Source organism: Euphorbia lathyris, chromosome 8, assembly GCF_963576675.1.
Source record: "Euphorbia lathyris chromosome 8, ddEupLath1.1, whole genome shotgun sequence".
NCBI classification, from domain to species: Eukaryota; Viridiplantae; Streptophyta; class Magnoliopsida; order Malpighiales; family Euphorbiaceae; genus Euphorbia; species Euphorbia lathyris.
The window spans coordinates 12,504,049-12,516,284 of NC_088917.1; the positions used below are offsets into that span (position 1 = coordinate 12,504,049).

The 12,236-nt window shown below is 32.6% G+C and overlaps 1 protein-coding gene across 4 annotated transcripts; it reads left to right on the plus strand.

Moving 5' to 3' along the window:
• The first annotated feature begins 1,697 nt into the window (after positions 1-1,697).
• LOC136202222 (homeobox protein knotted-1-like 3) lies at positions 1,698-11,152 on the plus strand. 4 transcript variants are annotated; one of them, XM_065992722.1, is made up of 6 exons: positions 1,698-2,650; positions 4,566-4,686; positions 6,191-6,384; positions 7,715-7,846; positions 9,364-9,500; positions 10,720-11,152. In XM_065992722.1, the coding sequence occupies exons 1-6, from the start codon at positions 1,949-1,951 to the stop codon at positions 10,769-10,771; spliced, it is 1,338 nt and encodes a 445-aa protein (XP_065848794.1). In that variant the 5' UTR covers positions 1,698-1,948; the 3' UTR covers positions 10,772-11,152. The 4 variants fall into 4 exon arrangements, with proteins under 4 accessions (XP_065848794.1, XP_065848795.1, XP_065848796.1 ...); XM_065992723.1 differs by having other exon boundaries at positions 1,700-2,650; positions 10,729-11,152; XM_065992724.1 differs by having other exon boundaries at positions 1,702-2,650; positions 10,732-11,152.
• Positions 11,153-12,236: the final 1,084 nt, after the last annotated feature.

The following is a 12,236-nucleotide window of genomic DNA, read 5'->3' on the forward strand; positions in this document are numbered from 1 at the left end:
GTGGATTTTACATTAGGCTTTGGCCTATGTATGGGTAAGGTTTTAATCCTTACTATTTTCATGTACTCATATCTGATTATCTATTGAAATATATATGCATTATTATCAAAAAAAAAAAATAAATAAATAAATAAATAAATAAATTTGGTGGCAAAAGTTAGTATTCCCCCTATTTTAATTTCTAAGAAAAATCCCCATAAAATTGTAAGAAAAATAATAACAATATTAACGGCTTGATTAGTGGTTAATTAATTAACCCGCCACACTGCTCAACCAGTAAAACCCATCATTTTCAATTGGCTTAATACATCATTTGCACCCTCAACTTGCCCAAGAGGGATGATTGACTAAAACTACTTCTCTTTCTTTGTTGTCTTGTTCGGGAGAGAAGGAGAGGATAGCAGGTTGAGAAAGAGATATAAGGATTTGCTGCTTTGCTCCCTTGGTCTCGAAGAGTCGAAGTGGCTGACGAGCTTTTTTCGCAGGCTGCTATGCTAGTTGTAGCGCGGTAGCGCTTTACTAATATAATATAATAGAAAGTAAACTAATATAATAGAAAGTAAAGGGGCCTCTATCAGAATCTTACGAATCTACAACTCTCTTTACTGAACTGAGCGAGACTCTATCCAGATCTAAAAAATTCGACAAAGAGCCTTCTTCTAACTAGGAGAGTCCGCAAGCTACCGGAAGCTTCGCTTCTGGCTCCCCCTTTGAATTTCCAATTCCTCCTTTTCGTTCTACTTAGGTAGAGCAATCCGAACTCTCGACAGAATATATAAGAGGTTTTTATTCCTGTGTAGACACCTCAACGAACTCATGTGGACACTCCTAAGCCCGAGGACGATCTCTCAAATACACATTAAGATGTTGATCCGTTTTTCTTTTCTTTGCTGATTCCTCTCAATGAAATTTGCCATGTTGCACTAAGTTACTTACGGATGTATGCATGCAGTCCGGGAACACTGTATCCAGTCAGTAATAAGTCAATGAGAAAGCCAGCAAGTAATCCATTGAGTAAGTAATTCCTTCAGTCCACTCGTGCTAGAATAAGGATAAGCCTACCTTAAAACTGCCCCCTGAACTTTCAAAGTGTCTCGATAGCTCCTTGAATTTGTATAAAATGTTCAGTTAGCCTCCTAAACTTGCATAAAATATAATCAATTAATCACTCGGTTGTAAAAAAGTAAGTTAAATGCGGAAGCTATGTTGCACGCATCTTAAAAAAGTAAAACAATAAAGATCGGGGTATGCGATTATAATATTAGAGAAGAAAATGTTTTATAGTTGAATAAGTAAGAATTTTTTTTTAACATGTTTTAATCTATTTTTTGAAGTATGTAATAAAATTCTAAGTCACGTTAAACATATTTTATGCATTTGACTTATTTTTTTTACAACCGAATGATTAATTGATTATATTTTACGCAAGTTCAAGAGGCTAATTGAACATTTTATACAAGTTTAAGAGGCTATTGAAAAACTTTGAAAGTTCAGGGGACCAATCAACCATTTTGGACAAATTCTTTTCAATTTTTCTTAATACAATCGGAAGCAGTTTTGTTTCACCTGAAAACCATTATCCCAAAACCACTATTCCTCTCTTCTTCCATAACCAAACTCCCTCCCTCCCTCCCCCTCTCTCTCTCCCTATCCCTATCAGTACAAAACCAGAAAAAAGGTCCCCACTCTCTCTCTCTCTCTAGCTACCTTCATACGTTTATAGTAACCCCAATATATATCATCACCATCGTCGTCATCATCATCACTCTTTTTTTTCACCCAAAACTACACCATATATATATATATATATATATATATCTATAGATATATATAAAGTTCATTTGACTCTCTCTGTATTCTACTGTAAATTTCACTCTCTCCTTCTTCAAATTTTCTGTTTCCGATTTTGAATTCAACGGTTCAGATTTCATCTCCTTCCTCCTTAATAATGGCGTTTCACCATAATCTATCTCAAGACCTTCCTCTTCATCATTTCACCGACCAAAATCAGCCGTCGTCGCAAAATCAACAACAGCAACAGCAACAGCAGAATAATAGTTTACCGGAATCAACCGCGGCGCCGAATTGGCTTAACTCCGCACTCCTCCGTACACAACAACAACCGCAGCAGCAGCCTCCGCCGCAGCAATCTCACTTCACGGCGACTAATTTCTTGAATCTCCATACTGCTTCCACTGCTAATTCCGATTCGGCGCCGAATCAATGGCTTTCCCGCGCTTCTAATTCCTTCCTCAACCGTAACCACAGCGACATAATCGACGATGTCGCCGGCGATGATTCGATTATTGCCGGCGCTATGTCTCACGAATCGGCTGATTTGAAAAACAATAACAGTGAAGGGGGAGGAGGAGGAGGAGGAGAGAGCGGCGGTGGCGGCGGAGGAGGAGGAGGCGACGGAGTGATGAATTGGCAGAATGCGAGGAGTAAATCGGAGATACTTTCGCATCCGTTGTATGACCAGTTATTGTCGGCGCATGTGGCTTGTTTACGAATCGCTACGCCGGTTGACCAGTTGCCGAGAATTGATGCTCAGCTTGCTCAGTCGCAGCATGTAGTGAATAAATATTCCGGCCTCGGCGCCGGTAGTCAAGGCTTGGTCGGCGATGATAAGGAGCTTGATCAATTCATGGTATGTTAATTAATCTCTTCTTCTTCTTCCAATTTACAATCTTAAGGGCGTGTTTGTTAATTTGTTGAAGGGACCCTTTCTTTCCTCCCTTCTTTCTTCTACTCCAATTCTGTTTAACAAACACTGCCTTAAAAAATTCCGCTCTTTTTCATCCCTTCTACTAATTTTCTTTTTTGTAAATTTACCTCACGAGTTGTTAATTTCAGCAGATTTGGGACTGAATTTGAATTAACAATGTTGGATTAAGGCTGTGTTTGTTAAAGTGACCCCTTCCTACCTCCTTCTCCCTCTCTCCAATTCCGTTTAACAAACACTGCCTTAACAAAGTCCACTTTCAAAACTTTGTAAATTTACATTATGGCTTGTTAATTTTATCAGATTTAGGACTAAAATTGGATTAAGGGTGTGTTTGTTAAAGGGACAACTTTCTTCCTTCTTTGCTTTCCTTCTTCCTTCGTCCAATTCCGTTTAACAAACACTGCCTTAATAAAATTTCACTCTTTTCCATCATTTCTGCAAAAAAAAAATTCTAAGTTTACATCATGGGTTGTTAATTTTAGCAGATTTGAGACTGAATTTGGATTAATTATTTTTTTTTTCTTAAAAATTATGATTAGAGCATTAATTGTTGACTTTTTGCCATTTTTATTTGGAAAATTGAGGGAAGATGAATGCACCGACAGAGGATTGTGTTGTCTTGTTGCTGACAATCATCAAAAGCTGCTACTGAAATTGGAAAATACTTTTTCAATTTTTTTGGTGTGAAAAGTTGAATTTAAATTGAGTGAAACCCATTTTTTCTTCCTAAGAATTTTTTTACAATTTTGGTCTCAAAGATTGTGAATTCTGTAATTAATTTGGAAATTCTGAATCTGTTCTGCTTTTTTAAGTGTTAAATGAGTGAATTTGGGGAATTCTGATATTGAAATCCTTCAATTCATGAAATTAGTTTTCCTTAATTTAATCAAGGAACAAGGGCTTATTTAAAAAAAAAACGGACACCTAATTTTGCAGTGTTTCCCTGTTTTAGTAGAGGATCAAAACAGGCTATCGCGTTTTAATTGTATTATAAAAATTTATATATTTCACATGATTATATATGATATATAAATACAACTAATATGATAATTGTGTCCGTATTTATATGGAAGGTGCACTGAATTAAAGTTTACAGGCTGATTTTCTGAACTATGAAAACTTTTCTTTGTTAATGAGCTTAAAGCATAAGTGGTAACAAGAATTTGAAGAAATGTCATGATTCAAACATGGCCAATAATTGTACATTTCAATAGGAGTCTACAGAGAAAACTTGTCAGAAATTGCATGCAGCTGAACATGCTTGATTGTAACATTTTGATCAATCAAGTGGAAAGCAATAACGGATCCAAGATTCACCGACAGCCGTACTAGGGGTGCTATGGTGATTTATGACTCTTGAATTGATATTTTTAACAGAAAAAATAAACCTCTCTACACAATTTTCATGTAATTTTCTAACGTTTTCCAGTAATAAGTGAAGCACCCCGCCCTCCACTTTAATCCGTTACTGGTAGGAAGGAGTCTATACCCTTGCTTGATAGTTTTGGGGTTCGAATCCTCACTCAATTACAGTTTTACTTTCTTTCATAAAACTCTCATTAAACTCTCGTCTCTAATCTTGGGAAGTGAGTCCGCCTACACTTGACTAATTTTTTTTTTTTTTTTAAAAAATCGATCTCTAATTAGGGGTATCAAGATGGATTATCGGGTTATAATTATATTAGGTGATCTATATATTCTATGTGGATATATATGATATAACAAAAATAATAATCGTGTCAAATGAGCCGTGTCAGATAAATTATCTCTCTAAATCGTACTTTTTGTGCATATTCATTGTTTTGACAGTTTGCAATTTTTTTTGTTGGAAATGTAGACACATTATTTTCTATTGCTGTGTTCGTTTAAAGAACAACTACAACAACATGTTCGAGTTCATGCCATGGAAGCAGTAATGGCCTGCTGGGAGATAGAGCAATCTCTACAAAGCTTAACAGGTGATTTTGTATTGCATATATATATATATATATATATATATATATATATATAATAATAATAATAATAATAATAATAATAAGATTCATTTTCGTAATTATATTATTGATGTTTATTGGATTGAAAATCAATTTGGTATTTTAGGTTGTAAATCATTTTTTTTAATCAATATGGTTCAACCTTTCAATTTTAGTTAAATTAGTCAAAAATTGGAATAAATGAATTTATTCCCTAAACTTAACTTCCAAGGTTAATTTGGTACACCTTAAAATTAAGGTATCAGTTTAATTAACATCTTGGCATTTTTTGGTAAAATTAGGTAAAAAAAAAAAGCAATTAAGAATCAATTTGGTTCCTAAAGTTGGTTAGTAGAATTAAATTAGTCTAAAATCAAGTTTTGACATTAATTTGACTCTTTAATTTAGCATTTGGAATCAAATTAGTTCAAAATGACACGAATTAGGAGAAAGTGACACATGTCAAATAATTACCGACATTGGTGTGACCTTGAATTAAGGGTCAAAACGGTCTTTAAAGTTGTCAGTCATTATCTATTTAACTCAAATCAAATTTTAGATATCAATTTAATTCCAAGTTGGTTCAAATATAATCAATTTTCTATATCTAGAATTTATCAGAATTTGAGTTAATTTGTCAATATTTGCCAATTTGGGGGTCGAATTGATACTAAAATTTGATTTGGCTTAAATTGATAATGATTGACAAACACATGTCATACAACTACCAATTTTATATGGGTGAATTACATCATTGATATACAACTTTTATCCTATTTCACATTTTGGTGTACAATCTTCAATTTTGCACATTAAAGTGTACAACATTTTGGTGACCTCCCACTAAAGTATACAGCCGGTGATTGTGACCAGTCAACACACCACGTCAACAATTTTGACTTTTATAGAGGTCAAATTGCTGACGTTGCACATTGACTTCGCGTTGACCGGTCAACTTTTAGTTTGTATGGAAGTCAAATTGCTGATGTGGCGTGTTGACTTCGCATTGACCGGTCACAATTACTGGCTGTACATTTCATTAGGAGGTCAGCAAAAGGTTGTACATTTTTTTTTACACAAAATTGAAAGTCGTACATCACGTATGTAATTTACTCAATTTTATATAGACACATGTTATTTTGAGTTGATTTAACTTTGAATTAAGGGTCAAAACGACCTTTATATCAATTAAACTCAAATCAAATTATAGGCGTTAATTTAGTTTTCAAGTTGGTAATTTTGACAAATTAGTCCAAATATAATCAGTTTTCTATATGTAAAATTTATTGAAATTGGGTTAATTTGTTAAAGTTTACCAACCTAAGGGCTGAATTGATACCTAAACTTTTATTCGTACTAAATTGATCTTAGCTGATAACATCATTCTAACTCTTAACTCATTTGATCCTAGATGTAATGTTGAAGGTTTAAATTGATATCTAAACTTGATTTTGGATTTAATTTGATAATACTGTTTTGTAATGGGCAGGAGTTTCTCCTGGTGAAGGAACTGGTGCAACAATGTCAGATGATGATGATGAACAAGTAGACAGTGATACTAATTTATATGATCCAAGTATGGATGGCTCAGACACCTTAGGATTTGGTCCTCTTATTCCAACCGAAAGTGAGAGGTCTCTAATGGAGAGAGTTAGGCAAGAGTTGAAACATGAACTCAAGCAGGTAAACACTTAAACAATAGCTCAAATCACGCTTAAATTGCATCGACGGTCATTGAAGTTTAGGTTTTGTTTCTCCTATGTGTCACATCGAAACAAAGACGTGATTTTTTTTTTGGGCTTAATATATTAGGAGCCCCTGAACTTGGCCTAAAAAGTTGATTGGGCTCCTGTCGTTATCCTTCTGAACTGACTTAAAACGACATGATTAACTCCTAAGTCCATGTGGCGGAACAAGATTGGTTTTAAACAATGTATATAACTTGAAGTAAGTTTAAGGAGCAAATAGATCAATGTAAGCAAGTTGAGGAGGATAACATGTCATTTAAACAAATTAAGGTGATCAGTAGGCCGTTTTAAGCAAATTCAAGAGGTTAACGAGGCACTAGGTAAATTGAGGAGATGAATCGATGTTTTGAGCCAACTTTAACTAAACGAGGAACTATGTAAATTCAGGAGATCAATCGATGTTTTGAGCCAACTTTAGGAAGCTGCTGATGTATTAGCCTTTTTTATAAATTATGGATTAAGATGTGTTATGTGTGACTATCCATAAAAGTAAGAAATATTGACATAGGTTGTTTAGTTGACATATAATTAAGTGTCTTTTATACATCGTGATTTTGTCATACAAATGGGTTGGAATGACTTTATTGAAAAAGATCACGTGAAGTTTACTAACTCATTGAAAAATATAAAGTTTAAACACCGTTGTGAAATAAAACATAAACTTCAATGGTAATTAGTGCAAAGTGGAGAGTGTATGAAGTCTTTTGTGTCAAGAACCATTTGAATTAAAAGGTTAAGCCGATAGTTAAGATCCAAAAATGATTTTTATTATTACATCTGACACACCATCTCATGTAAATTCCCTCTGGTTTGTATATGTACAACACAGGCCCATCCTACCATGTTTTGGCTGTAACTCTCAGTTTAAACTTTCGGTTCAAACGGTTCATTAACATGGTATCCGAGCTATAGTTGAATGTTGGGTCCCGCTAATATCCCGCATCAGGACAAATGTTAAATATCCCATATTACTTAACAAATAAGTTAAATACTGGGTCTTCTCATGATATTAGTTTCACGTTCCAAATGAATTGAGTGTAAAAAGAAAATATAAATATTTCACGTTGCTTAATAAGAGAGCTAAATGACTCCTTATATAGTAAAGGGACAATACTCAAAATACATTTTGTAATTGCATTCTAAGTACCTTTTATAACTGCATTCGAGAGTCTCTTTTCTGAATCCGCCACTGTCTAAAATTAATTCTACTTTTTACAAGTAAATTAAAGATTCCAACATTTTGATGTCGTGAATTAATATTGTAGGGTTACAAGGAGAAAATAGCAGATATAAGAGAAGAAATATTGCGGAAGAGAAGAGCAGGAAAGCTGCCAGGGGACACTACCTCTGTCTTAAAAGCTTGGTGGCAATCACATTCCAAGTGGCCTTATCCTACTGTAAGCATTCTTTCTTAACCACTTTCTAATTTAATCTTCTAAAGGTCGTTTGTTTTTAACCACTTTCTAATTTCATCTTCTAAAGGTCAAAACGACCGTAAAAGTTAGAAAGCTCAATTAGTTTAATCAAAATTGAAGTTTAGATATCTAATAGTTAATATTTGATAAATTAGACTAAATATAATTAATTTTAAAATGTAAAAATTTGTCACATCTATTTTTTTTCTGAAATAAAACACTTTTTAATTATTAAAATCGAAAAAAAAACAACATTGAACAAAACACAAATCTCGATAACTTTAACTAAGTCAAGAATTAAACCAATTTAATAAAGATATTAATCTTTTACTACTCAGATCAACCTTTATTATAAATTCTCACGACTAAGGGGGTGTTTGATTGCTCATTTTCATGCTCCTTTTTGCCTTTTCAATTCAAAAGGGAGAGTTTTAGGTGTTTGGTTAGTGACCTTCTGTTTGCCTTTTATATATGAAAAGCAGCTTTAGGTGTTTGGTTAGTGATCTGCTGTTTGCTTTTTACAAAAGCAGATTTTTCCAACAGCAACAGGAAACAGTAAATCGTAACAGCAAACAGTAGGTAAAAGAAACGAGCCCTAAACCTTTGAATTCTACTATTTTTTAGGATTCTAAGGGTAAAAACACATCATTAACTATAAAATTAATTTGAATCCTTGCATGCTAAATTATGAGTTATAAAACTTTATCTTTTTAATGTTATGACCATTAAACTTCAATTCTTAACGTTATGATCAACTTTACACGTTTTAATATTAGCGACCATTGTGGCCGTTGACCAGCGTTTCTTACATTTGACTCTCCATTTTTACCGGTTCTCTCACTTCCCCTCTTTCTAAAACCTTATATACACATTTTACCATTCTTTTTCTATCTATATATCTATTTATTTCTCTCTCTTCATCTATTTACACCCCTCTCTTATTTTCTCTCTCCAATTTTGGTGTGCATTCTGGGTTTGTCGGATGTATTGCTTCCGGATACCCTAAAATCCCCTCTTGCACCCTCCTCCCTCCCTTGCCTTTTAATTAGCTGTTATATGGCTGTCAAAAGCTACCATGAAAAACACATGTGCTTAAAATATAATACAAGAAATCTTCCTTCATTAAAGTACAATAAAAATGTCATAGATAATTATATTTGAGCACATGCACAAAGCAAACATCAAATAATTAAATGATGATGAATGTTCAAAATTTAAAATTGGTTGTGACAAGACATAGGTGGTTGAGCTGAGTGATTGTAGGGTAATTAAGTCATTTTTTTCTTAACCTTAACTAACATAATTTATAAATTACTTTGTTTTTTTCACCATTAGATAGTGTAGTGCAAAAATTCATTGTTTAATATGATTATTATTTTTATTTCGGCGTGTATCATATATTTTTTTTTTGGTAAGTTCGCGAACATCCTATATAAATCACATAATACATCATAATTTTTCTTTGTATTTTTCATTATTGTTTTTATGACATTTTGCAGGAAGAAGATAAGGCAAGATTGGTACAAGAAACAGGGTTGCAATTAAAGCAGATAAATAATTGGTTCATTAACCAGAGAAAGAGAAATTGGCACAGCAATCCTTCTACTTCAACTGTCTTGAAAAGCAAAAGAAAAAGGTATTTTATTATTATTATTATTATTATCAATTATTATATTGTCATTTTAATTAAAAGCATAAATTATTTTTTTGTGATGAGCAAGAATTCTATTTTTTGAGGCCAGCAATTTGGTTTTAACATTAAAATCTCCTTTGTTTGCGCAAAATATTGTGTAGAAAAATATTTTACTGATTTTTGGATGTTTGTTTACTTTGAAAAATAAGTGAATGAAAAATTCTATGTTAGTTATGAGAAAAATTTATGAATCAAGTGATGAAAATGTTTTACCATTTTGAAAAAAAAAGTAAAACATTTTCTTAAATTTTTGGAGCTCTATTTCATTTTTTCTTACCCTTTTCAAAACACTAACAACTCACTACTTCTTTCTGTTTTCCGATGTACTAATTACCGAAAAATATTTTGTTTATAATTTTCTCTTATCCAAATTTTTTGGAAACAGTATTTCCTAATAAACAAACGGAGCCTAAAAGTAGATATGTTCACTGGCTGGGTTGGGCCTGATTTACCCCTAAAAACATTCATCCTCAAGCTTTGTACAGCTTGTTATCCATTTTACTGGGTTTAGATTTGAAAATTATATCCTGAGCCCACTTCAAATAGGTTTCTATATTTTTCATTTTAAAATTAATATAATTATATAATACTAATATTTTAATATGAATAGTTAATATAATAATAATAATTATTATTATTATATTACTTGGTCAGGTCATACTGGATTGACTCATTCTATTTTTATAAATTTCAAACACAAATAAAAATAGCTCAGACAAACCTGACCAAACCGAATATATTATCATTTTTATTGTCTAACCTCTACTAATTCGACCGCATGTCATTGAATCCCTATCTGTAAACAGGTCTAGTTAAGAGTAATCTATTATTAGATAAAGAGTGAGTTCGATCCTTCATTTTAGCTCGTACAAATAATTTAGCCTAAAACATACTTTAGATAATCATACGCCCTTCAAACTTAATATTTTTGAAATCATCGTAAAATAACATATGTCAATATTAGAAAACAACACGTGTAAAAAAAACTCATATACTGACCCGCGTCATTCCTTTTTAATAAATTAATATCTAAAGTTCATTTTCGATCTACAAACCGAACAAATTGGCCCGTTTACCGGGTACAAATTGCTGACCTAAAAAATGTTGTACCTCTCAATTATTTTTTATTTCTTTATTTATAAGAATTTTGCACCAACTTCAGCTTGAAAAGAAGTAATGCAGGTGAGAACAACAATGGAGAAAGGTTCATGTAAGAAAAAAGATGGAAGATTTCAAGAACAAATTTAAAGATCTTCACTCAACATTCTTCTTCTCCTGCTCAACACTATAAACTAAAGGAAGGGATAGCTAGACAGATTAAAGGCTAATTAACATAGAGGAAGAGAGGGAGATTTACAAAGATTAATTATTTTGCAGATGCTAGAAATTAAATTTAAATGTCATTATCAAATGGTTTCAAAGAAAAAAAAAACAACAACTGAGTTTTGCAGGGTTGTGATTTTTATTTGTATATGTGAATAAGATTTAGCAATTGAGAGGGTTATAATTGGGGGTGTATAGTGTAATAATAATCATAATAATAATAACAATATTTGCATATATGTTAATACTTAATTATAGTTGATATTTCTCGATTTCTGATACGTCAACATGATCTACGTGACAACTCTTTTGACACGGTTGTCATTTTTTTCATTTATATATGTTTTTACATGTTTTAAATTACGAGCGTGGCAGAGATTTTTGTTTCGAAATCTCAAAACATGTTGGCTAAATTTACTGTTGGAAAATATAAAGTGCGCGCTTTATCTTCTGATTAGACGATTGTGAATATAAAAGGATGAAGAAAATCAAGTTTGTAATTAATTTCGTCATGTTATGAGAATTAATTAAATGGAGGGAATGAACGTAAGTAGGCAACGATTTGTATTGAGAATATGCAGAAAGCTTCTCATGAGCTTGAAAAGTAAAAGACTTACAAAAGGATGTGAATGAGTATTTAAGTAAAGCTTAACTCGATGTTAAATTGATGTTAGTGAAAACTAAATTGACTAAATAAAGTTGAAGGTTAATGTGATTTGTTGTTGATTTTGAGACTTTGGGTATGTTGGTTTGATCGATCGGAGTTTGAAATTCATTCTCAATGTCGCTATTTATAGCTTTTAGAAATAACTGCTCTTTAGAGTTCGATGTACAATCCTCTTTGTGCCATTTTTTAGGAATTTGTTCTCTAGTAAGAAAACTTTGTATCTACTTCTCATCCTCTTGAACCGAGAAATATAAGCATTTGCTTGCTCTCCCATTCTTTGTGTGACTCGGGAAAATTTTGCCACATAAACTTCGGGTTTAGGAAGGAAGAACTATGTATGGAAATGTCTTTCCATCTCTTTCCAAGAAAATATAAAGTTTCTAGACAAAAAAGAAAACCAAGAGAAATCGATACTATTTAGAGAATTTGGGAACATGCGCAACTTCCAATGATCAAAATTATGCCAATTCACTTACTCTCTGCACTGGTAGTGAAATGGGCCACATGTTCTACGTTAATTGGCCGTCTTCTCCTGAGAACAAGTTGAAGTCATGAATTCGATATCCACGGAGATATGGATTTTATTGGTAAATTTCAGGAGGGTACGTCTTAAAGAATTCCGACCTTCCAATTTGTTTCAAACCTAAACCATAATGCACTATCTCTATAACGGCTTCCATGTTCATCTG